This window comes from Ursus maritimus, unplaced genomic scaffold (assembly GCF_017311325.1).
Source record: "Ursus maritimus isolate PB19 unplaced genomic scaffold, ASM1731132v1 scaffold_19, whole genome shotgun sequence".
Taxonomy (NCBI): domain Eukaryota; kingdom Metazoa; phylum Chordata; class Mammalia; order Carnivora; family Ursidae; genus Ursus; species Ursus maritimus.
In genome coordinates, this window is record NW_024424341.1 from 22663614 (window position 1) to 22688627 (window position 25014).

The window sequence follows — 25014 nt, forward strand, 5'->3', positions numbered from 1 at the left end:
GCTTGCAGCCAGCCTCCAGCAAAGAGCTGGCGGCTGTGCGGCCTCAGTCACGCTCAGAGCCCTCTCCAGTTTCATGGCCTGGCAGGCTGCGACCAAGCCTCTAAGGGTACCAAGAAAGGCCAGGAGCTGGCTGCACAGGCGGGTGGGCCAAGCGGGCAGTGGGATGGATGACAACTGCCCTCTCACCACTGGCATGGGTCAGGCCTCCTCTGGCCAGCCTAGCTGGCAAGGCCAGAACATTCATCAGGAAGCTGAAAGAGCCTTGTGCAAACAAGGTGAAGGCTGGGCTCTGGCAATAAACGCATTGCTTCCTGGTATGTCCCCAGCTCTGGCCTTGGAGCAAGGGGTACACAGGCCCAGGCCAGGGGTTGACTGACACATGGGACACTCTGGTGTGACCCCCCAACTCAGCATCACAAGACATGCCCCATCTCTGGCCTCCTGCCCCAGAAGGACCATGTAGTCTGTACCTTGACCAGAGCCAGGGAGGTGTAATTATAGGCCCAGCCAGGAGAGCAAGGAGGCCTGTGGCTGGGAAAGAGACTGCTTCCCAGCCTGGGCAGGTTCCCTGAGCCCTTCAGGGGTCCCAGCCTGTGGCCTCCACTCAAGAAGGGAGCCCTTCTGGCTGCAGCCCCTCCTTGAGCTAGTGCATCTTGAGTAAGTGGCCACTCTTTGCTAGGAATGGGAATCAGGACGGGCGGAAGCACCTAGCCAGGCGGGTGTGCCAAGTCCCAAGGAGGAGGGTGGCAGCACCGAAATCAGGGAATGGTAAAAGCTCAATAGTACCCAGAAGAGTACCTGGAAGTGCTTCCCCACAACACACTCACACACTGCACTAAGGCAGAGCACACTCATTTAAGCTAGCCACCAATCACACCTCTGGGACCATCTCTGTTCACTAGGCCCTGGCTCATGACTCCCGGGCTATCCTGGCAGAGGGAGCCTCTCTATCTCCCTGTTTCCACAGGCATACTGGGCAAGCAGAGGCTGCCTTACCCAAGTGCCCTCCCCTAGCCTGCAGGTCCCGGGGGCCTTTCCTCCGCTTAGCTTCCCCAGGAGCTTAGTGGAGGCAGGGCTACACCCAAAGGTTAGACAGTGGGGAAGCTAGGCAATCAAGGGTCATAAGCATGAGGACCTGGGGAATTGGGAAAGGCAGCTAGGTGTTCAGCCTCCCCCGTCTCCCTAAGATTCAAGGCCATGGACAGAGAAGATGGAGAATGGGCTTCAGCCCAGACAGGGCCAGAGGGCCTGAATGGTCCATTCCAAGAACCTGGCTCTCCAGAGCTCTGCCCATCCCCTTAGCCCTGATCCCAGGATGGGAAGTGGGGATATAGCGAGTATTCAGTGTAGATGCTGCAGGGTGAGAGAGGAAAAGTGCTCCCATCATCCCTGGTCTCCCCACCCCAATCTCTGTAATGCTAAGGGTGCAGGGAAAGGGGCTCCATCCAACACTACAGTGTGGGACACTCTTGCCTGCCACCAGATTCCCAGGCAGTAGTGTAGTGGCTGGTGGGGGCCTGGAGGTCCAGGGTCGCGAATGACCAGCCCAGCCACACAGTCCAGGAAGACTCTGCGGGCAGCCGGCCTGAGCCCACGCTAGGCCAGCCGCAGCAGCTGCAGCCATCCTGCCCAGTGGGAGGGGAAGGCACTACAGGGCATGCTTACGTAATGAAGTCCAGGAAGCTGGCGAGTGGCTCATAGGCGTGGTTCCTCATGTGGCGGAACTCCACCACCATCTTCTCCTTGAGCCGGTCATCGATGACTGACACTGTCAGCGGCGACGCCTCATTGGCCAGGAAGTTGCCGTAGTCTGTGCTCTGCAGGTGCAGCTTCAGGTCTGAAAGCCAAGGCGGGGGGATGGGAGGGTGAGAGTTGGCCATGCTGAGCCTCTCAGGACCCCAAGACCCCGTACCCACCCGAACTCTGAGCCCCGGTCTCTCCCCTGGAGTTGTGGCCTGCTGCTACCCTGACCTACTGTCCCTCCCTGTTGGCTCCGGGGCCGTCAGACCAAGGCTCCAGAGATGTCCCAGACCCTTGGGCCATGAGCCAGTACACTGGGCCCCAGAGGCCAAGCACCAGAAGAACAACTGTTCCTCCAAATGACAAGATGGCCTGGAAACACCAACCCAAGGTGCCATTCATAACCCAACCCATAGCCTTTGAGGCCCTTCTGTATGGTGGTCTCTGGGGTGGCCTTAACCTAGAGCAGGGTAAGATGTGCACCCTGCCCTCCAGAGCCTCATGGCTAGAAGTGCAAGCAACACACCCCGGGCAGAAACAATGCATATAAAATAAAGGAGGCAGGAGTTGAGTGGACACTGAGATAGGACGGAGAGGATGAGAGAACATGCCGGGCTGGGCCAGAGCAAAGGGCAGGGACAGGAACATACAAAGGCAACAGCCAACAGGATGGCCTGAGTGACAAGTGGCCTGGAGGGCAAATGAGTGGCATGGGGGGAGATGAGGCTGGGAGGGAAGACCGGGCTTGCTGCAGGAGTGGCTGGAGGCAGACAGGCCCATCCTCCAGGCTCTTCTGAGCAATCAGGGATGGGGCCAGGAAAAAGGGACAAGAGGACAAGCAGAAGGGTCCTGGGTGGGAAGGTCCGGTGAGACCCAGTGGGATCCGGGCAACAACATAACAGTCACCGGGCTTTTGCCTTTGTCTCCCACCCCCGGTCTAGTCTCCACCAGCAGCCTGCGCAGTCTTGACACGAGGCGACGCATGTCACTTGTTTGCACGTCCTCACATCGGGGCCCTCCCTGTCCCTCTGCCTAGACAGTGATGCTCTCTTCTCAGACATCCCCTCTTCAAAGACCTCTCCTGCAGCCTCATGACCCTGTCCCTTCACATATGCTGCTCTTCTTCAAACACCTGTTCCCCCCGTCAAGGGACCCATAAGCTCCGCGACAGCAGGGATCTGGGGTCACTGCGCTGTCCTAGAGCCTAGAACAGAGCATGTTCTGCTGCGTTTTCATGCTCAGTAAGTAACTGGGGGATGGACAAAAGTCTGGGGATAGTGTTGGTGAGGACAGTAGGTGGGTTTACTCCTGGATTTTGAAATGGGGGACACTGTAGCAGCGATGGCAGTACCAAGAACAGTGGCTGAGAAGGTACCCGTATGTGCGTGCGTGCGTGCGTGTATGAAGGCCCAAAAGCCAAGGCCGGCTTCTGCTGTAAGGGACGACGTGTTTTCTGTCCCCTGGGAAGGTTGCCCAGGGGAGGACAAAAAGGGTCACACTCGTGAACATTGCCACAAGCCCCCCTGATCAAGCCTCCCTGTGTTGTCTGTGGGCCTGGAGGGCCATGCTATCCCGGGCTGCTTCGAAGGAAGGGACAGTGTGGCACATAACTCCCTGTGAAGCCCCTATCCCTGCACCCCACCGAGAGAAAAACATTCCCAGCCTGGGGTTAGGTGTGCGAAAGGAGAGACGAAAGGGTATGTGAGAGGGGGAGGTGAGGGAGGGAGGGGCGTGCATGCCCCTGGGTGAAATGCCTTTTACCTGCAGCTCTGGGTGGCACCCGGTGGCCGCCAGCACTCATGTCCTCTGTGGCTCCTGGGCCCTCACAGAATGGACTTTAACCCTGTGAGGCCTGCAGGAGGCCTTCACCACCTGCTGCTCTTGCCATTGCCCTGCCAACTCACACCCCCTTCTCTCCACAGCCACCCAAAAGTAGGACAGAACCAAGGGCAAGGTAGGAAAGGGAGAAGCCACCAGCCCCCTGCTCTACCCCATGGACTTGGCTGCCTTTGGCCCAGGAGGTGTGCACACTCTTATGTCCTCACCCCAGGCCGTCTGCCACAAGTCCCTGCCCTGGGTTCCATTCTTCCCTGTCCCTACCATGGTCTGGCCAAGGTCCACCTATGCTTAGAATAGGCAAGGGTGAGAGAAGGTGTTTTGCTCAGTGGTACTCGAGTTGTTGCAATGTTTAATTACCCATTTGGTTGTCAAAGAAAAATTCGTAACCTTAACTGATGGTTATAACTGATGGTTGCTGGAACAGTACATCACCTTGTATTCCTACCTCTAGTAATGGGCCTTATGTGTCAGGTTTTAACATCCTCGACCCTGAAAAAGCACACAATTCTTTTTAAAAGAAACATGATTTACTTGCACACAACTGATCAGTTTTGAGAGATCGTTAATGTTCTTGAAGGGGTTTTTGTGGGTGGAACAGAGAGTGCGAATAGGACCTGATCCCTTTTATTACAGTATTAAAATTAATTCCACTTAATTTATCAAGTCATATTCATGCCCTGATTTTATATACTTGTATCTATCACACATTATGATGCTTGAAAAACAAAGTGGGCAGGGGTTTCTGGCCAGGGCACAGCAGGTGCTCACATCCCACTAGGGGAAGCTTCAGAGCGGACAGCAGCTGGAAGCCGGGGCTGGAATGTAGTGTTCTGGGTCAGACCGTCTAGTGCGGCAGCTGCCAGACCAAACCTGTTCGTTGATCCACCCGGCCACTGCAGCCAGCAGAGAGCCCATCTCAGGCGATAAGACTCCTTCCTCTCCAGTGCACAGCTGGGTGCAGAGGCCAGGCCAGATGTACAGGGCAAAACCCAGGGCAAAACCCAGGCCCCTTAGCAGGGCCCCTCATGCCTCACCCCACTCTGCTCTGGGACAGCTAGTCCAGGCCCTGGGCCCCAGCCTAGCTTCCTGCCACCTACCCTCCAAAGCATCTTTGCATTCGCTGCTAGAGGCTTCCCTAAATGCTGGCACCCTAGCCTCCACTCTCCAGCAGTGTACCCCACCTCTGCCTTTCGAAACAGGGCTTCTCTTCGCTGGGAAAGCGCGCTCAACAACTTCCCCACTGCCAAGTACCCTCTCTGTTCTCCAGCTCCCACTGACTTGCCATCTAATACACTGGTGAAGTGGGAGTCAGCACCCCAACACCAGGGGAAACCCAGACCCACTCTAACTGGAAACAGAGAGGTCCCTGCTGTGTACTCAGCCCCGTGCCAGGAGCGACCTGTGCACTGGGCCTCCCAGCCATGCCCATTTCACAGACTTAGAAAGGAGCAATCAGAGGGAACACAAAACTTATCCAGAGTCCCAGTCAGGTGTAGAGGGGCCAGGATGTGGATCAAACCTGGTGGATTCTGTTGTCTCCAATTCTGGCCTCCTTTCCTCCCCCACCCTTTACATCCTTGACCACATTCTCCCATGGCCCTCGGCCCAAGGTGGGCCTTTTGGATATGGACCCAACTGCCTAGACTACTTTAGTCCCAGAAGAGCTGGCAGGGGGCAGAGGAGTGAGAGTGGCCAGGGCTGCCCCCTCCATGACCTTGGAGGCAGCCTGGACACTCACTGCCCACCTGACGTCATGCCTCAGCAAGCCCCTCTGGTATCCCCCGTGGCAATGTCTATTCCTAGAGAAGCCAGGAACATGTGCATGTGAACGAGAGGTGCAAAGCTGAGGGGTGGGCTCTTCTTTGCATTCTCCCACCCGTGGGGCTCAGCACAGGCCTGACAGCAAACCCCCCTGTGCCTTGGCTGCTGCATTCTGCTGACGCAGCATCTGGGGAAGCCGCAGCTCCCAGCACTGCTGGAGCACAGACGGCTGCGTGGTTTCTGCTGGCTTTTGTCAGATCGGAGCAAACCCGGGAGACTCTACTGAGAATCCTGCCCAAAGCCCAAGGAGTCTTCCTTACCAGGAAACTCATTTTTAAAGGCCCCCAGGGATGATGTCAAAGGGCCGTTCCAGACCACTTTCCCTGGCCAAGCCCTGTGTCTCCCTGTGACCCAGGGAGAGGGGACAGCCTGCCAGCCAAGAAGGCGACTTGGAGGCAGGCAGGCTAGCCGATCCCTCTGCTTGGACCACACAGGGCTTCTGAACCAGCTCTGACCCGGTTCAAGTAACCTGGTGTCCAGGACCACTTACGGACAGCCCCGAGCCCTTTAGACAGTCGTCAGCGCTGGGAGGAGGTCCGCTAGAACCGCCCCCCCTCCACCACCACCACCAGCAGCTTCCTGCTGTCTCTGAGGGATGCAGAGAAGGGGGTGTGCCTAGGGGTGGGACCCAAACACAGGAGGAGAGGCCTGGAACTTGTTGAGAGCTTCGTGGGAGACCCGGCCACCCAGCCCTGGCCCAGCCCCCAAGGGCAGCCAAGGACGCCAGGGGCTCTGAGAAGGCAGGGGCTAGTTCTGCTCTGCGCCTTAAGCTCAGCAGCCTGACAGCCTCGGTGACAGCCCCTGAGAGCTCCAGACGTGCCTGGGCTGAGGCATGAGCTGTGTTCTGGTTAGCACGCACTCAGGGGACCGCTCTGGTCTACCCACAAGCCCAGCTGTCTACCCCAAATCCTCCCATCCGTGGCCCAGCACCAGGAATGTCTGGCCAGCTTGGGAGCTCTCATAGCAAGAGACTTCCTCAGAGGCTGATTTCTCATGTCCAAGAGGATGCTGCTGCTATCAGGAAGTTCTCTCTGCAGTCTGACCTAAACCCCTCCTCAGAGGAAGCCCACCAACTCAGTTTCCCAGTGCCTCCAGCCTCCCCTGAGGGCTCTGGGCTTGCTCCTCAGCACCCCTCACCCCACCAGGACCTTCCCATACCTCCTCTGCTTCCCAGGGTGGCCTGTCCCAATATGACAGTGACTCTCCCCACAACTCCCATCTTCCAGTGCCACTCAGGCCTCCCTGCCACCATGGTGCCTTTTGCTGGCCTCCTGTCCCATGTTTTGGCTCCCTGCTCCCAAGTCCACTCTCACAACATCACTAGAGTGAAGTCTTCCAACTTCAGCGTGTCATTGTCACCATTACCCAGCGGCCTCTGTGGCCCCAGAGCTAGAGCCCTGCCTCCTGCCCACAGTCTGTGAGGCCCCATGCCCTCAACCCTAGCATCACCTCAGTCTCAGTCATCAACTCTCTGCTCTACTGGTCCCGTGCTCTCACGAGGGCAACTTGCCTATGATCTCTGTCCCAAGCAAGTGCTTCAGGGAAGTCTACAGGATGCCCTAGGGAAAAAGCCCCGGAAGGGCAGGAAACAGGGCTTCTTCCTCAGCCAGAGACGCCTCTGCCCTCCCCCTTCCATAGGGCGCCACTGTTGGCCTTGAGTTTGCCGATGTCAAAGATCATTGCCCTAGCTCCAGCAGGCTTCTGCTGAGCTCTCTGAAGGCCCCACCCTACCTGCACGGCTGTTCCCCCCGGGCTCACCAAGTACACCCAATCAAGCCGGCTCCATAGCTTCCCCTGTCCCTTAACCTCCTGCCTCTCCCTCAGCCCGCGTCTTCAAGGCCAGGACCCCGCAGCAGCACAGCCCTGGGCCCAGCTGGCACTTCTGATTCAACCACGCAGCCCCTGACTAGCAAGAGGGCATGGGCACACCTGGCCTGACCAGCACTCTCTTCTCTGCGTAGGACAAAGTGTGAGCTTGGCAGCCAGTCCCAGCCAGGCCTTGAGAGGTGGCAGCTGGGCAGCCCTATTCCCCATCCACTTCCTGAAACCCTTCCCAGATCCTGCCAGCCCTGAAAGTGATCTTTCAGCCCCTCCAGGACTCCCAGGGGCAGGCAGCACGTGGCCCTTCCAGCCCCCGAGCCTCGGGAGCCCCTCCCCAAGGGCCCCAGGGAGACAGGAAGGGAGGGTCTTGGCCCATGCCAGGGGGTTGGTCCCACACTTCCCCAGGGGCCCAGCAGGCACCGAGGCGGCTCCTGGCACAGTACACTAGGCGGGGCGGCCCCCTGCTCTAGACTCACCCATGGCCTCATGGCCCACGGAGGGGCCCTGCTGGCCAGCTGGCCACCGCACAGCGTGAGAGGACAGTGTGTTCCCAGACTTCACTTCTGCTTTTCCAGAGGTCACTCAACGACGCTCTCCTGGGGAGCTCAGGGGTTTTCAGGAATTGCGGCCCGCTGAGTAAAACCAGATGCGCAAATCTGCTCCCTAGAGCCCAGCGTGCCCACCCTGCCACTCCCTTTCAGGGTGACGGGGCCTCAGAGCTTGCCCCACCACGTCCCTGCGCCCAGGTGAGGGGTCTACTCTGAAGAGACTGAACTGGCTTCTACCTCCACTGCTTCTTCTGCCCCAGAGGCTCTCTAAAGCTGCAACTTCCAGGGGCTCAAAGCAGGCAAACTCAGACGGATGGACAGATTCGGGCAGATGGCCAGGCTGGTGGCCCAGTGGAGCCACAGCCCCGCCTCAGCAAATGCGCTGTGCCTGAGTCGCCTCCCCAGGCTCTGGGGTGGCTGAGACCTCTCCTTTCTATCAGCTCCAAAGCAGATGTGTGTACTGGCTGGCTGGCTCTGCAGGGTCAGAGCACCACATCTGGAACTCCAGTGTGGGAGCCACGGCATGGAAACCGTTAACCCTGGCTGTACCTGGGGCCTACACACAGACTAAGCATCTTTTTTCACCCCCCGACCTCTGCCAGGGCCCATCACAGGCCCCCTGCAAACCTCACATAACACCAACCAACCCTGAGTTCCAGCTCGTCCTATCAAATGCCAGCTCTTCCTCCGCTCCCTCAGGGGCCGCCTTGCCATTGTCCTTCCAGAACCTCCTCACTGCTCACCCCTCCAACTGCGATGTCCTGGCCAGCACAAATCTATCTATCATCCATCAGCTGGTGCACGCCGCAGCCCCTGCCCCCTGCCCCCCTCTGCAGCCCAATTTTGCCAGATCACTGGCTTCGGACATTGCTCCTTAGATGGCTGAGCGCGGCAGGGGAGAGAGAACCTGAGCTGTGGAGCCACGGTAACCTGGGTTCAAACCCTGTCTCACAGCTTGCCTCTGAGCAGCTTGTGGATCCCTCTGGATCCGGGCTCCTGGCCGGTCACCTGGTGAAAGGCTGTGCAGTGCCAGGCTTCTGGGGCACCGGTGACAGACACTGAGCAGAGGCAGTGTTAGAACTGAGCACAGTACACCATAGTCCGTCTCTCCAGACAGAGAGGAGCCCACCTGGAGCTTCTTAACCAAGACCCTCAGCCCCAGTCAGGTGGTACGTGTTCTCGACCCCAGCCCTTGCTCAGGCTGTCCTACTCGGTACTCTGAAGAATGCCCCTGCCCTTCTTCCCCATGGTCTGTCCCGACCCTTTCCGTCTGGCACGTCCTCCTCCTCACTATAAAGGCTGTGGGGGGCCTTGTGCAGCGAGCACATATAAACACACAGGCCCCACTCTGCTGTCTCTGAGGGAGGAAGGAACAGAGCTGGCTCAACATCCAGGACTCCTGTCCCCAAGCCTAGGTCCCACTTCACCTACCAGCATGATAATATAGAGCTTTTGGCAGCCCCGCGCACACAGAGGCTAGGACCCCAGTCTGCACCATCCACCACACCCTGAGCTGCTGTCCTGGGGGTCTTGGGAGCAGGCAGGAGGTGGTACGGCCAAGGGCAGCTCCCGCTCCATGGGAAGCCCCCAGGCTGGCGGGCCAGCAGTCTCGGGAAGAACCTGGAGTCCACTGCTGGCATGGCCACATGCAAGTTACTGGGTTTCAGCTGGCGTTCCGCAGAGACCCTGCAGGGAAAGGACAGAGAGTTCTCCTTCCTTGGTCCCTGGACCAGCATTTTGTTTCACGCTGGAGGCCTTTCAGTGAGGTGAAGCATTCACAGAGGGGGATGGGACTGATCCACAGAGGTGGTCCAGCTGACACCAGGAGCCCATGGCACTACTCACCAGCACACCAGGTGCAGGGATCAAATGGGAGGGTCACTCCCCATGTCCTGGAGGCAGCAGGGTGTCCAACCCAGGTTTACTACCCTTCTCTCTGCTCTGAGACAGGTGGCAGGTGGTGGTGGAGCCACATTTAATTACCCTCATGCTCTTAGGAACACCTCGTTCCTGCTGCTGGGAGAATGAAAGCATCCCTCATATCCCATGAGGAAGTCAACCTATCTGACAGTCAAAAGGGTGCCAGGCAGGCGACAGTCCCCTGTGCCAAAGGGAGGGGCAGAACTGGTTACTGCTGCACCCAGGGCAAGTTCCAAGAAACTCTCCTCTGACTGAGCAGAGATCCGCCTGGATATCCCCTCACCAGAACATCCCCACCCAGGCCCTAAGGCTCCACGGGACTGGCCCGTCCCAGGAGACACAGGGCTTAGAAGGCAGCTTCCCTGTGTTTCCCTGCCACAGCCCAGCCTGAGAACCAAGAGGCCCAGCCTCACCCTGGGAGGCGGTGGCCATACCTCGGCTGCTGCCCTGCACTTTGACCTTGAGCCAGCTCTTTCTGGCCACACAGTTACAGATCCTGCAGGTGGGAGTGGATCTGGGGCTGCAAGGAAGAGCTTTTCATTTTACCAAAGATGTGAAGTCGGCCTGGTGTGAGCGAGAGACGTAAAGTGGTCCCACACGGCCAGGTGCCAGGCAGCCAGGCAGGGCCAGCTGTGGCAGTGAGCTTGCTCGGATGCTGGCCCAAGCCCACGTCTGGACCCGGGGCCCACGGGCCTGCACCACCGGAGCAATCCCGTCAGCCCGTCGTGTGCGGCTTCTGCTCTACTCGCATAGACCTCTGGAGGAAGGACACTAAGGGAAGCTGGAGCTCACCTGGATGGGGAAAGGGCAGTTTTAAGGCCCCCAGCGGCTACTACTCACAGTGAGATTAAGCCAGGTCAGGCTGGATCCTGGCTGGAGGATCCTGCCAGGTCTGCAAAGCCTAGAGCCAAAGCTATGGAAATACTCATTTTGCTTAGACTTAGGCCGTATGGCTGGGCTCACTGGATCAAGTCTCATTTGGGGCTACGAGCCATGCTGCTTTTAGCACAAAGCCTCATTTACTACAGCTTACAGAAACTGGACTGAACAGGCCAGGCCAGAAGCAGAGCTGACCCATCCCATACCCATGACCAGCAGAGCCAAGTGGCTTGGGCCAGGCAGCAAATGGCAGGAGCAGTATGCATCCGGGCTGATCCTGTATAGTACCCTCAGAGCCCTTTAACCACCCTGCTCAAGGGCCTGGCAGGACACGTACAGGGTAAGCAGTAACACGCCAGACTGAGCATGATCAGTGCTGTGGACTTGGGCCAGCCCCTAGGATAGGTGGTCACCTGCTCAGGGAGCCTCACAGCAGAGGCTAGGTCCCAATGATGGAGGCCAATGGAGAAATGGGGTGACAGTGAGACATGGAGCATGATGAGCCAGGACCCTCACTTCCCCCAGGCCTTACCACCTGGTATCTGCCATGGAGCCTAAAGGGGTAAGCGGGTGGGGAGGCTGGGTGAGCTACAAGCCATGCCCTGGCTGCCTTAGGGCCCTGTGTGCTAGGCCATGTGTTGCAGCTCACCCAGGTTCCTCAACTCCCGACCGTTTAATCTCTAAGCTAGATACCGTGTGGCAAGGCCTGGAGGAATGGTGAGGGGCCCCAAAAGCAGGGTCTTTTTCACCTGACCACCACTGCCTGAATCGGGCGCCACACACAGGCAGAGTTCAGGCATCCTTCAGTGAACATATGCAGGAATAAGAAGGAAACAACCAAAGACTGTCGGGTGATTGGACAGGAGGAGCTAACGAAGGTGTCAGGAGATTGTAAGCAAGCCCTTGGCCTTCACCTGGACCCAAGTTCCCAGGTAAAGAAGAGGGTTGGATAAGTTCACCTCCAGGAGGCTGGCCAGCTCTGACGTCCTCTACCCCGGTCAGGCCTAGATCACACAGACTCTCCACAACTCAGCCCCTGAGGGCCATGCAAGGGCTCAGGGTGAGTCTAGAGGCCTGGGTACCCATGGAGGAACCTTGGCAGAACCGACAGCAGGTGCAGGGGAGGCCTGGGCTTGTGGAGCCTCTGAGCAGCCACCAGAGCAAGGGAAGGCAGGGAAGACTGAGTTGCAACAGTGAGGACACCAAGATAATTCCTCAGAGGGGAAGCCCCAGCCGGCAGCCAAATGCAAAGCCTCAGCTGAGGTTAAGGCCTGAAAAAACTGCTGCCTGAGTAGCCAAGGAGAGACAAGGTCTGGGCAAGTGCCCAGGGCCAGGCCAGAGTTGGCCAGGAAATCAGTGCCCAGCACCCAGCACCCAGTCAGGGCTGTTCCTCCACACACCCCTTTCCTTTGCCACAAGCCTGCCTGCCACTCTTCAGGACCACTCAAGTTCCCACGGGGGTAGCCCCAGTCCAGGCCCTTATGCTACAGGGTGCTGGAGGCAGACAGGCAGAGCACGTGCCAGGCTACAGAACAGCAGCCAAACCTACTAAGTGGCCCTTCAGAGTCTTGATCTTCCCGCCTCTAAAAGAGGAGGAAGGCCAGTGCAGACAAGATTAAAAAAAAAAAAATCAGCCAAGTAGGTGTTAGATGAGGCAGAAGCCAGGAAGGTTGATGGAAAGGTCCCCCAAATTGGGGTGCAGAGTGGAAGAGAAGAGTTGTCAGTCACCTGCTAACAATCCCTGTCCAGCATGACCGTGTGTACCTACAGTGCCTATGGAGTTTGGGGTGCCTACCTTGGACCTTTCCCAGAATCACTCTACCCATGTGCACCTGTATGTGTCCCCTAAAGTGCTGAAGGAGTTTGGGAGAAAAGGAGTCTGCCCTGAGGATGAACTTTCCCTCTCCTAGAGGGCCCAGGGTTGCAGGACAAGAGTGGAGGCCACGTGGGGAAGAGTGGTGCTTCTGGGAGCCTGGGAAGTATGGCCCTGATCCCTTGGCAGCCTCAAACTCCTGCTTGGAGCCCCTGAGACCCCTGGTCCATGGCTAGTACACTGAGCTGCAGCTGCTGCTCTGAGTCGGAGCCACCAGCATGACCCAGGTGGGGACATATGAGGACAGCGTGATGGTTAAGCCTGGAGCAGCGTGCACTCAGAACCAAGGTGGACAGCCTCAGAGAATGTCCCCTGGCCTTCTCCTTCCCAACCCAGGAAGCTGGGACACAGGGAGGTGAGGACAGGAAGAGATGGACAGACAGGAGACACTGAGCCGTGAGTCCTACGTAATCTGAGAAGGCCAACTAGGACTTGGGTGAGGGAGGCAGGGCCCAGGACAGAGTTCCAAGGGACAGTGGCCACAGGCAGATGCTGTGCAGAGAAGGAGAGGAGAGGCAGCCTGGCTGAGTCACTAGTTTAGCCACACACCCCTCCTCTGCTCTCTAGCAGCCGAGTGGTCATGGCACACCACCTTGTGGCCGCAGGGAGGATGGCTTTGTAAACAGCAAGGGTCCACTCCTCTCCCTCTCAACACACCCCTCCAATCTAATCCCTGCCTCAGACTTCTGGTCACTATCTCCCCCCAGCCAGTGATCCCTGGGGGGGGGAGGCTGCAGGCACCTGAAAAGCCACACAGGAATGTGTCATAAAGAACAAGGAATAGGCCCAAGGTAGAAATGAGTCTGGGAAAGCCGATGGAGACAAGGTGAGCTTGAGTGTGGTTATGAGGGACTGGTCTTTTTTTTTTTTTCCCTGGGGGTGGACTGGTCCGTCTTGCATCATTGAAGACAGAACCTTCTGAGGAGCAAAACTGGAGAGACTGCAGAGGAAGCCTGGGCATCCTCGGTCCCCTACACTCTTGTTTCCCAGCTCAGCCAGACCCTCAAATCCCTTGATCCAGCTTTCCACCCCACCCCTACCCTGCCTCTACTGCCTAATGCCATATCTTAAAAAAGCAGGTGCTGGAGTGCCTGGCTGGCCAGTGGGTAGTGTATGCGACTCTTGATCGCCAGGTTGTGAGTTTGAGTCCCATGTTGGGTGCTGCGATTATTTAAAAAGTCTTGAAAGTCAGGGCACCCTGACTACAGCATCTTTAGGGGCGGGTGCCTGGGTGGTTCATGTCACAGCTCAGGTCATGATTCCAGGGTCCTGGGATTGAGCCCCAAGATGGGCTCCCTGTCAGCAGAGAGCCTGCTTCTCCTTCTCCCTGTGCCCTGCCCCTAGCCTGCCTGTGCACACGCATGCGTTCTCTAACAGATAAAATCTTTAAACTTTTTAAAAGATTTTATTTATTTATTTTAGAGCACGTGCAAGGACCCTGGGATCATGACCTGAGCCAAAGGCAGCTGCTTAACCAACTGAGACCACCCAGGTGCCCCTAAATAAAATCTTAAAAAAAAAAATTTCTAGGGGCACCTGAGTGGTTCAGTCTGTTAAGCATCCAATTTCTGATCTCAGCCCAGGTCTTGATCTCTGGATGGTGAGTTCAAGCCCCGTGGTGGCTTTCATGCTGGCCGTGGAGCCTACTTTAAAAAATTAAATCTTTAAAAACATTTCAAAAAGCAGGTGCTTAATAACCCAGACACAGGACAATCTATGACATGGCACACCCCTCCAGGACGGCGGCCTTAGGTTCTCCTCCCCTGTACACCAAAACCTAGCCGTCTGCCAGCACCAATACCGAGTGGACACTCATCTAATCACAGAAACATCTATTGAGCATTCACTCTGGCGAGGCACTGTGCTGCTGAATCCTCACAGCCTGCAAGTGATTTCATTTCATAGGCGGGCAAATAAGCTTTGACGTATTTAATCACGTGCTGAGCACCCACAGCCAGCCAGAAAGGAAGCCGTGGTCTGCCTGACGCCCCACCTCACACAGAACTCATGACGGGTCCTGGCGACCCAGGGGGACCCTGAGGCTCCTGACCCTGAGCAGGCACAGACGATCTATAGGAGAGGCCACTACTTCATGTCCTCACACCTATTTGCTCTTGATGCAGACCGTCTAACTAGCTGCAGTATGTCTGACCGCTGAGCCCAAAGCCCAAGAACAGCTAAGAGTTAGAAAAAGGGTCTGGGGTGCTGCAGCAGGCACCCTAACTACAGCAGGATGGGCGAGTGGGCAGTCTGACAGGCGGCAGGAACCAAACTACCCAAAGCCGACTTGGGCCCTCGGGGACAGCGGTTCTTTCCATCTGAAGTCTAACAGCCCCGATGTGGGAGAAACTCTGCTATGCTCCGTGTGTGCCACAAGAAAGCATGAAAGGGAGACCAATACATTCCAGAAGGGTGCCATGCAAAATATTTAAATTAAGAGTACTGGGGCCTTTCCTTCTCTACCATCCAGAAACCCTGGCCACCCAGAAAGCCTATCCCCAAGGGTCCTGGATGGCTCACATTTGCCTATGCTGAGGCTACCTCAAAAGGCCCTATCAGACACTGGCTCCACCTCAGAAACCAAGCCCAAGAGATCACTGAGTAAATCCAAGCAAAGTGTGTTATCACCCGGCAGAGCAAGTTCTGACATGACCTCTGGGGCAGGGCTTGTGAAACAGGGGCTATCAGGTCCTGTGCTGAAGTATATATCAGCGCAAGATGTAATCAAGAAAGGAAAAGCAAGGCGGGAGGAGGTGAAGAAGAAAAGAGAAAGATGGCCAGGTGAGACGTGAGCAGATGAGCTGTACCTGGACAGGAGCCCTGGGGTTCTGGCCTGGTCACCAGCCAGAGGTGTCCAGCCCTGGCCTGGGCCCTCACGTAGCCCCTGGGCTCTGAGTCTTCAGGTGTAAAAAGAAGGGGCTTGATGGGGGTTCCCTAAGACTCAGACCAGCCCTGGCAGGCTGTGAACCAAAATCTGCAAGTCAGATGTCCAGGGTCACCAGCAGAGGTCTCCTCATGGTTGGCCATTGGGTGTGAGTAGCTTCTCTGTGCATATCTATGTGCTCTAATTTCCCTTATTTTACATGTCTTTATCAGATGTCTCAAATTATGAACTATTTGTTCACTGCAATAAATCCAAAGAGTACATAAAATAAAAAATATAAAAAACGCACATATTCCCCTCCCAGCCTCTTCAATCCCTCTCTCCAGAGGCTGCCATTCTAGACCGTATGGTATCTATGCTTCCAAACACTTTTCCATGTGCATATAGTATTCTACTAAAGTGGGAATATATTAACAATATATTTTTAAATCAGTCCTTATAGAACTTCACGCTTTTTAGCATTTGCATAGTATTCCACTGTAAAGACAGACCATAGCTTATTTAACAATACCCCTGTTGATGAATACTCTATTGGTTCTAACAGGCTATGGTTATGAACAAGGCTGATGTGAATATCTCTATACATGCCATCTTGTGCTAACTTAGAGGGACACGAGACTCTAAGTGGGGCTACGGGGACACAGAGTACATACACATGCAGTGTTTTAACAAGATGGTGAGAACCTGACCCCAAAAGGTCCTCACTGAGTCACCCTTCCACCAACTTTACTTTTTGGAATTAAAAAAATATATACGTTTAGTCAAAAACAAAAACAAACACAAAACCACCACCATGCCCAGTCATGCAGGAGAATGCACGGCAGGGATCAGAAGGGGAATCCCTGGCTGTTGCTCTCCCTGTGCCGCTTGCCAAATTAGGCTCCATGCCAGGCGTCCTCGTCAGACCATGCTTGTGTCCACTTGGCCTGTCCTTAAGGCTGTCTCCAGCCTCCTGGCAGGACTCACGGGCAGGACTGGGCTTCTAAGGGAGACTTGCCCTGGCTGCAAGCCAACAGATGGCTGAGCGTGGGCTGAAATGCTGCCAGCCAGCCAGCCAGCATGCTGATGACTTCCAGACTGGTATCTCTGGTGTCACTTCCCCTGAGCTCCAGACCCACACAGCCGCCTCCCTCAGACACTTCGGCTCAGCACATCTGAGACAGAACACCTCCTCTTCCATTACCCCATTCATACCCCAAACTGTCTCCTCTTCAGCTGGTCCCCATCTCAGGAGCACTTCCAGCACCTACCCAGTCATTTATGAAGTCGGAAGCCTGACTCCTAATGCCTCTCACTCCCACACCGAATGAAAACTGGCCCAAACTTGTGGGTCTCACCCCCTAAGCTGGTGCCTGATCCAGTCCTTCATCTCCCCTCCTGCCCCTCCTGCCCGGGTTCGGCCCGTGTTTTCTCACCTGGAGAGCTGCAACAGCTGCCTGCCTCTAGCCTGGCCCGCCTAGATCCATCCTCCAGAGCCTCAGACCACGTTTCCAACTGCATCCTCCTCCCACCCCCACTCCCTTCACAACTCCCCCCTGCCCCCTTCATCTACCAAGGGACCAAGTCCGAGTGGGCTCATGGCAGCAAGACCTCTCTCCTGTCCCTCTCAAGCCTCCACCCCACTCTGGAGCCTCGGCCTCTTGGGCAGCAGCAAGTTGGAGAGGAAGAATCAAGGTATCGGGTGGCCACGGTCACCACCAATGATCCACGCCAGCTCATACATCACTGGGCATCGGGGGTCTCTTCGCTCAGCGATGCCCCTGCCCAGGGCAGTTGGGACAACATGGATCCTCAGACTCCTCGGGGAAAATTTCAGGTGTGTATGGGGCCAGGCTGTCATAGCTCAGAATCGAGGTGCTTGTTCCCTTCGCTCCACAGGCAAACTCTCCCAGGCTATGACCTTCTGCACACTCTGCTCCCGATGCCCCTGAGCTCCTCTCTCTCTTGCTTATGGCCAGTGGACTCTCAGGGCTGTGTTATCTCTTCATTCGGGAGGCATCCGACTCTGAGGAATTTTGCACTGAGCTAAGCTCATCTTCCTGTCCAAGCCATGGTCCTCTAACTTCACCAACTCAGTAGAGTCTCCTTTCACCAACAAAAGGCAATATAGGAAATATTTCCAGGCAAGACTATAAACAGAAACTCTTAGACATTTCCCACACACTGGCCTCAACCTAACCCTAAGAATCTCTCCTTTCCCTTCTTCTTCTTCTTTTTTTAATCGTAACATTTCATCCCTCCTGAGCTGTGTCCAAGGCACTCAAAGTCTTTCAGGAACCAGCCTGATGCACATATCCACACTCAGCCCCTATACGTCCCTGGCACGTGTTCCATTCTCTCTTCCCAGTTCATGAAGCTCCTTGGACACTCTATGAAGTTTCATGTTACTGAGACTCTAACGCTGTTCCTTCTTCCCACCGCCTTGGCCTAGCTGACTTTTTTTGATAACAGCTTTACTGAGATATCATTCATATGCCATACAACTTTCCCATTTAAAGTGTACAATTCAGTGGGTCTTAGTATATTCACAGAATTGTGTGATCATCACCACCATCAATTTTAGAACCCCAAAAAGAAACCCTGTATCCTTTTACCCCACCTGCTCCCATCCCATCCCCCTAAAATTTACCTCGTGCCTACTATACATTCGATGTTGTTTGCCCATTAGACAGACACACTTACCCCCAGGCAAGACCCATGTGACAAGTTTTCATTACCCATTCGAGGCCCAGCGTGGAGCCCATCTCTCAGGAGTGATAGGAGGGACTGACCATGGTGAGAGCAGCTGGCTTCCGTGACTGTTCACTTGGCACCGGGCCCTGTGCTTACACTTCGTACACATCTCGAAGAGATGCTGTTAACATTTCTGACTGTACAGCTGAGGACAAATGACTTGCCCAAGGTCACAAAGCCAGTAAGTAGCTGAGCTGGGATTAGTTCCCCAGTGAGCTCTGTTCCATCTGTATGTCATCTCTGCCCATACACTCCACGCACTGTTCTCACCTTCTAGTCCCATTCTCCTCTCGTCTCATTAAGGTCACCGTGACCTCTGAATGGCAAATCCAAGTGAAAAGCTGTCTGACTTTATCTCAATCTCTTGGCCACATTTGGCATTCATCACCCCTTCTTTTACAGGTTCTCTGCTGGGGCTGCCCACCTCTCAGGGGGTGTCTTCCACCTTTTTGGCAGGACCCCTTGATTAACTGGAGCCTGTCCCAGGGGAGGGTCTCATCTTGGGCCTCTACTCTTCTGACTCTAGGCTCTCTCTTGGAGGCAGCAGCCACACTTCTACCCTGATTCCCAAAGTTGTCTCCCAAGCTCAGACTCACTCCTGACCACCAAAAATCGCCTCTACATTGCCACGCAAATGGCTCACAGTTCCCTCAATCCTGCTCTTCTCATTCTTTCTCCAACCTTCTCTTCTGCATTTCACTATCATTTCACTCTGCCACCAACACGGTTGCCTACACAAGAGGTGAGGACATGGGCTGTGACTCTTCCTTCCTCCTCAGCTCCTTATCCAACCCCTCAAGTCCTCTCACTTCCTCTTCCTAAGAGTCCCCCACAATGATCCTTGCTAATGCCAAAGGCAAGCTGTCATCGTCTCTGACCTGGATTACTTATAAAATCCTGCAAGCTGTTCTTCCCACCTCTGGTGTGGCCCCCACTTCCAATCCCCTTTTCACATTGCAGGGGCACTCTAAAGTACAAGTCCAATAGTTTTACTCACCCATGCCCTCACTCAGGACAAAGCACTTCCTCTACGGCTTCTGCAATCCCTCAAGACCTATCTCTAACTCTCCAGCCACACTCCTTGCCACACCATAGTTAGTGCTGAATGACCTGCCACTCTTGGAGGACACCATCTCCCTCTCCATCTGCAGTTTCATGTGACTGGTGATTGGCCAAGCCCAGCCTGGAGGCTTGCTTTCTTCTTCCCATAAGAGACAGTCTCTTGTGAAAAAAATGTTGAAATGCAGGAGATGTTGTAATGAAAAGAACACAAGCAACTCAGAACAGGGAGGGATAAAGTGTTCTGGAAGACAGCCAGCATACCATACATGTGAGCCCTTCAACCATGGTTCCTGAGCATCTAATTTACTGGCTCTCGCCTCCTGAATGTTAATTATATTTCTTTACAACAGGAAAGAGATGTCCTGACTGGCCCAACTGTCAGGTAGAAGCCTCCATTCCAAGTTAGGAAACTAGCATCAGCTGAATTGTGGCTGCATTACCCAGCTAGCCATATGCTTGCTTTCTTCTATTTTCTATGTTTCTGAGTAAGAAGAGAGCTAATCCATAGAAAAATCCTGGAAACAATGACCAGGCCAGTAGCAATGAGAACCCCTTAGACTCATTATGATCTCTAAATACCATTTTCCAATAAAAAGAACCAGGTCTCCTAGGAGAAATGAGGACTCTCGGTCTGGGTCAGGAAATGTATAAGATTAGAACATATGGTCATCTCCGAAGTAAGGAAAGTTCTCAAAGGCTACAGGATTGTGTCAAAAAGACTCAACAGCATATTGAATAAGCTCCCACTGGCCAAGGGATAATGTAAGCATCAATAAAAAGATGGAAAAACAAAAATATATCAAAATCCACATGTGCATTATGATACTATACCAAGAAAAAGAGCAAACCAAGCAAGCAAGATGGACAATGGAGAACATATGAGCTTTGGAAGTCCTAAAAGACTGAGTTCTAGCAGAAGAGATCAGTAGCAGATGCCCTGCTAGAGTGGAATTCAGGAAGGCCCGGGGTGTGGTGGAGGGCATGCATTTGCCCTTCGTTGAAGAACACCCTCTGCCCAGTGCCCTGTGCCTTCCGGGAACTGTCCAACACCTGAAACATCTTCTTCGGAAATCTTGTCACTTCAGGACACACTTACAGATCTCACTAGGGACTGAAGGCTTCCTTGGTCTCCCCTCTCCTCTCTCCTTTCCCCTGGAGTTAGGGAGGCAAAAACACACCCGGCAACAAAGGCCTTAGGTGTCACCTTCAGAAGCAGAGAAGGACTATCTGTAGATGACAATGGGTTTTGTGGTCACTCCTTCTGCTTCTGGTTATCCCCAGCACCTGAAAGTCTTCAGCATCTCCAGTATATAGGGTCCCAAGAATCCCAAACTCTGCGTCAAGAAACATCAAGGAAAATGGCACAGACAACCACAGGAGCTGTAATTGGGTGGAGGGGACAACATTCTAGCCTAGCATGACCACAAGGGGGCTCTAAGATGGGGTGCTACTGGGGCTGGGCCTTGAAGGGTGGGAATCACTGGGCTTCGTGGGGATGAGACGGATACAGAGGAATGGCAGGTGCAATGTAGTGAAAGCAAGAGCTAACATTTATCTAGCACATACTCTGTGTTTGTTGCTGGGCTAAATGTTTAAATGTAAAAGCCTGTTGACATTTCACAACCTTATGAAACAGGTGATGACAACATACCAGATGAAGAATCCAAGGCCCAGAGATGTTAAATAACTTGTCTAAGGTAATCCAGTAATTGGCAGGGCTGGGATTCAAACTCAGTTTTTTTCCAACCCCAGGGTCCACCACACTATGTGCATCAAGAGTTGAGAGGGATGGCTTGTGTGAGGGAAAGGAGTATGTGTGGAAGAGCAAGGAAATCCTTGAATGTGACCGTAAAGGTCTAGATGGGGTGCCACAAGGCAGGCCATGTGCTGAGCAGTGTTGCAGGAGGAAGGGCCTAACACATTTATGGAGGATGATGGAGGGGTTGCTGGGAAGATGGGAACCTGGTGCCCCCAGAAGCTCTACAGGAGGAGGAAGGACAAGCAGCAGCATTAGTGAGGAAAACCTAGAAGAGAAACAAGTTTACCAAATGCCAGTTGGTAATCAACAGTGTTCACCTTCAGATTTAAACAAAGAAAGATCTCCAGTCCCAGGCAGTCCACAAAACTCATATTAAATGCCAACTGTATGCCAGGCCCTGCCCTTGGCAGCCTCCCTCTGTTTCTTCTCCTTTTCCCAGTGAGGAAAATCAGGTTGCTGGCAGGCTCCTACAACCCGGCACCCTGATGTGCTCTCCTCTCCTTCCCACCTCCACTCTCATAAGGCAAACAGCTTTTCTCATATGTTTATGTTAAAACCATAAAGTCCAGAATTATTGCATTTTAACTTCAATAAGTTTTAAAATTTAAAAGTATTTATTTTTACTTTACTGGTCCAGTTTACAAGATAAACAATAACTGATATTTAAAAATTGAATCCTCTTTTAACCTCAATAAGTCTTTGATGAGAAAATTTTCTCCAGAGGGCAAATCGTCTTCCCCTCCAGTTACCAACCATGGAGCCAGCAGTACCTCTCCTCAAGAGCATCTCTTGTGGGTCAGAAATGGGAACTTACATCCCAAGCACAATGCCCTTCGCTATCACCAGGGGAAGTGGGGACTCAGCGACATCTCTAATCTAGTAAATCTGATGCAGCTGTGCCCCAGGGAGTCAATCTTAGTTTGGAGCTGAAGAAAGGGGAACTTAGCTTCTCATCATCCTTGTGCTTTAAAAACAAACAAACAAACAAACAAACAAACAAAATCCTGTTCCAACAGGCAACCTTCTCGCTAGGGAGGTGGGCTTTATTAGCCAAATACAAGTGTAGGAACTTCCAAACTTGGAGGGCCACCTCTTGCTCTCCGAATCACTGCCTTCAGGAGACTCTGCTCAGCCAGTGGTTCGGCGATGGGAGCAAACTCTCACTAGGTTGGCTCACCAGTTCCCCAGGAAGGCTCAGCCCGCCGGCCAAAGCTAAGAGACTGTGATCCCAAATGCCTTCGTGTATGTTAGGCGGGAAGCGGGGGACTTTTCCGCTTAGGTTCTCTGAGCATTGCCACGGGGCCGTTCTTTGACTACGTCAGGGTAATGAGGTTTGTATGGGCACTTCTCGCACCACCGATCAATCACTCTCGAGAGACCCTCTTTTTCAAACTACACGGCAGGCACAAGAGGGGAAAGAGGCGGTCCCAGCAGACGCTAACCACCGCGGTTCTTAAAGCCTTGGTTGCGTCTGGGCCCATGCGTCTGGAGACGCAGCTGGAGGGAGATTCCCTTCCGGGGCGCCCGCCATCGGCCCCTGGATTCCCAGCAAGGCCTCTCAGGCCCTTCGAGAACCCCCGCCTCCGGCTTCCCCGCCCAGATCTCGGAACCCCCAGGCCTGGGCCAGTCTTCGTGCCGGCCTTTCAAGGCCCAGCCGCCCGGCCCCGCGGCTCACCCTCGAGCGTCTCGCACTGCACCAGATTGAGGTAGTCCGCCTGGCTGAGCACCCCGGCCTTCAGGCCGCGCACCAGTCCCTCCAAGTAGCCATTGTCCACGTTGAAATAAAGCTCCGGGAAGAACGACATGGCTGCGGCGGGGGAGGCGAGATCGGAGAACCCCGATCGCCCGGTGGACAGCTTGATTCCAAGATCAGCTGACTCGGCGCCAGCAGCGGGCTGTCAAGCGGGTCAGGTGATGCGCGGGAGCCTCACGTGAGCACAATGGGGCGGGGCTCTGAGTGGCGCCCGGCTTCCGGGTGGTTTCGTCCGAAAGCATTGCGCAGGTGTGGGCCCTCTGGCGCCTGCGCGAGTAGGGCAGGCGTGCCTCTCGCTACCGGGTTTAACCAACTTGGAGTGTCTGAGGCCGGCCGCGTGGTGGCGCACGTGGCCGCGGGGATTCGATTGGGCCCTCTAGCTTTACACCCCCGTGTGGGGTGGCTGTTCCTGAGGGGCAGGCCGAGTAAAGATGGGAGTGAGCGGTGCTTCTTATGCTTGGAAATGTTCCAGACTGTTGAGTCAGTCTTCCCCCGAAGGGAACTACGGCTCGAGGGGCAGGCTTCAGTGAGGTCGCAGGTCGAGTTAGCTGCTAGCGGGCCCTGGAGCCTAATGTTTGCTTGGCCAGCCGGGAGTTACAGCCCTTACATGCATGGCGCGCTGCACCCGCATTTATTGTACAAGATTCTGGAGGGCTGGAGCCCGGCCCTTCTGCTTCCCCACCGGCGCCTGGCACCGTAAGAGGATGCATGTAAGTGATTCAGATGATGGGTAGCCTAGACCGTGGGGTAGGTGTGTGTGTGATTTCTTGGCTTGGCGGTATCCCCATCCTACTGTGACCTCCATGACCTCCCGCCTCCGACGGCCACGTTGGAAATAACGCCACAGCCTTGGGGTTGGTCCCAGCCTTTATTCGCTACCTCGTGCACAGCCCCGACCCCGACGTCGACCCACTAGGTACGGCTGCAGGGGTTCATGGCAGTACCCAGCTTGCGGCAGTAGCAGAAGGCGTTGAAGAAACGGCAGTAGCACGTGGCACATGGGTCGCAACATGGTACCTGGTGTCCCAGACAGGATTCATGCAGCCTTACGCAGCGACGCGGGGAGCGTGGCTCGCGGCCCTCCGGATCTAGTACCTACAGGAGTGAGGGAGCAGGATTTCAGGCATGGGCCTCTGAAGGCAGGTCCGGGGATGTCACCTGCCTCAATCCAGGCAGGATGGCAGTGGAGCATGGAGAGCGTAGTCTGCAGTATCACCCTGGGTGGGGGTCGTGAGGTAGAGAGAGGGGATGATGCCTGACGGCCCTCCCAGGCCTGTGGCCATCCCCCTTTTCCTGGGCGGTTACCTCTGCCAAAGCCTCGGCCTCCTGCAGCAGGGCTTCTGACTGTTCTGCAGTTGTTCTTTTCAGCGAGGACTGCAGGCCCAGGCCTGGAACCGATGATGTGAGGGCAGAACCCCCTCCCTCCCCATGCATAAAACACCCACCTCCAAGGCCTGGGGTTGGGAAGGGGGAAGGAGGGCTCATACCAAGCAGGATACTTTGTGGCCAGAGGGTATCCAGGCTCCACCCAGCTCCACCCCTGCCCATACTGACCTGGGAGCTCTGGGAACAGGTCCTGGTCAGGCCTTCTGATGCCTTCCAGGGGGGCCAGGCCCATCTGGGCCCCCTGCATGGGGGGCAGTGCCAGCAGCAGGGCACAGCTCAGCAGCACTGCAGGCAGCATGACCTGGCCAGCAATAAGACCCACCACTTAGTCCTTCCTCATCCTTGATGCACCATCTAGTTGCCCTACCCCGACAGAGACCTCCCAGAGATCAGGAGTCTCTGCCCAACCTGAGGTCTTACCTTTGCTTGCTGGATCCTTGCCTGGAGAGTTTCTGGCCACTCCGTGCCCTCAGCTTATATGGCAGGGTCTAATGAATGCCCCACACGTGACTGCTGCCTGCAGCTAGGACATAAGGGGCCCTCCCCAGAGGGTGGGGGCACAGCTCAGGCCTCTCTCCCTGCAACCTGGGCTTTTGGATGCTCTGTAAGAGGTGTGCCCATCTCTGATTTGGGGTGAGGTCCCCAGGTGCCAATTAAAGTTTGGGAACAAGATAGGACGCCCAGAACCCCCAAATTTCTACAGGACAGGGACCTGGGTAGGGGTGGGGAGGTTGGACAGGCTGGAGCCATTAGCAGTAACAAGGCAGGCAGCCCTGAGATCTTAATTTAATTTGTGGCCCCGGAGGTGCTCACTCAGACCGTGTGTGGCGTGTTGTTTCCTTTGCTTCCAGGAACTTTGGTCAAGGGCATTGAAGAGGGTGATGGGCCAGTGGCCAGAGTGGGGTGCAGACCTAGACCCTGGGGTTTTTTTGGAGGGAAAAGGGAGGGGAGAAGTCCACTTAGCCAAAATCAAGTTCTCCTGCCTCCATCCCTGGT

The 25014-nt window shown here is 55.1% G+C and overlaps 2 protein-coding genes across 2 annotated transcripts in view; both read right to left on the reverse strand.

The window, feature by feature from the left end:
* The window catches only part of ATP6V0D1 (ATPase H+ transporting V0 subunit d1), a 35465-nt gene extending 12668 nt beyond the window's left edge, over nucleotides 1-22797 (reverse strand). Inside the window, exons 1-2 of the mRNA XM_008702467.2 lie at nucleotides 22555-22797; nucleotides 1666-1837 (exon numbers count right to left, since the gene is read on the reverse strand). Of these exons, the coding sequence (XP_008700689.1) occupies nucleotides 1666-1837; nucleotides 22555-22684 (302 nt within the window). The 5' untranslated portion in view covers nucleotides 22685-22797. The remainder of the gene's footprint in view (nucleotides 1-1665; nucleotides 1838-22554) is intronic.
* A 747-nt stretch (nucleotides 22798-23544) lies between these two features.
* LOC103673658 (agouti related neuropeptide) lies at nucleotides 23545-24316 on the reverse strand. The gene is made up of 3 exons (XM_008702466.1): nucleotides 24187-24316; nucleotides 23938-24020; nucleotides 23545-23727 (listed from the first exon to the last, which is right to left on the reverse strand). Exons 1-3 carry the CDS (start codon nucleotides 24314-24316, stop codon nucleotides 23545-23547), a joined length of 396 nt encoding a protein of 131 aa, XP_008700688.1.
* Between the last annotated feature and the right edge of the window lie 698 nt (nucleotides 24317-25014).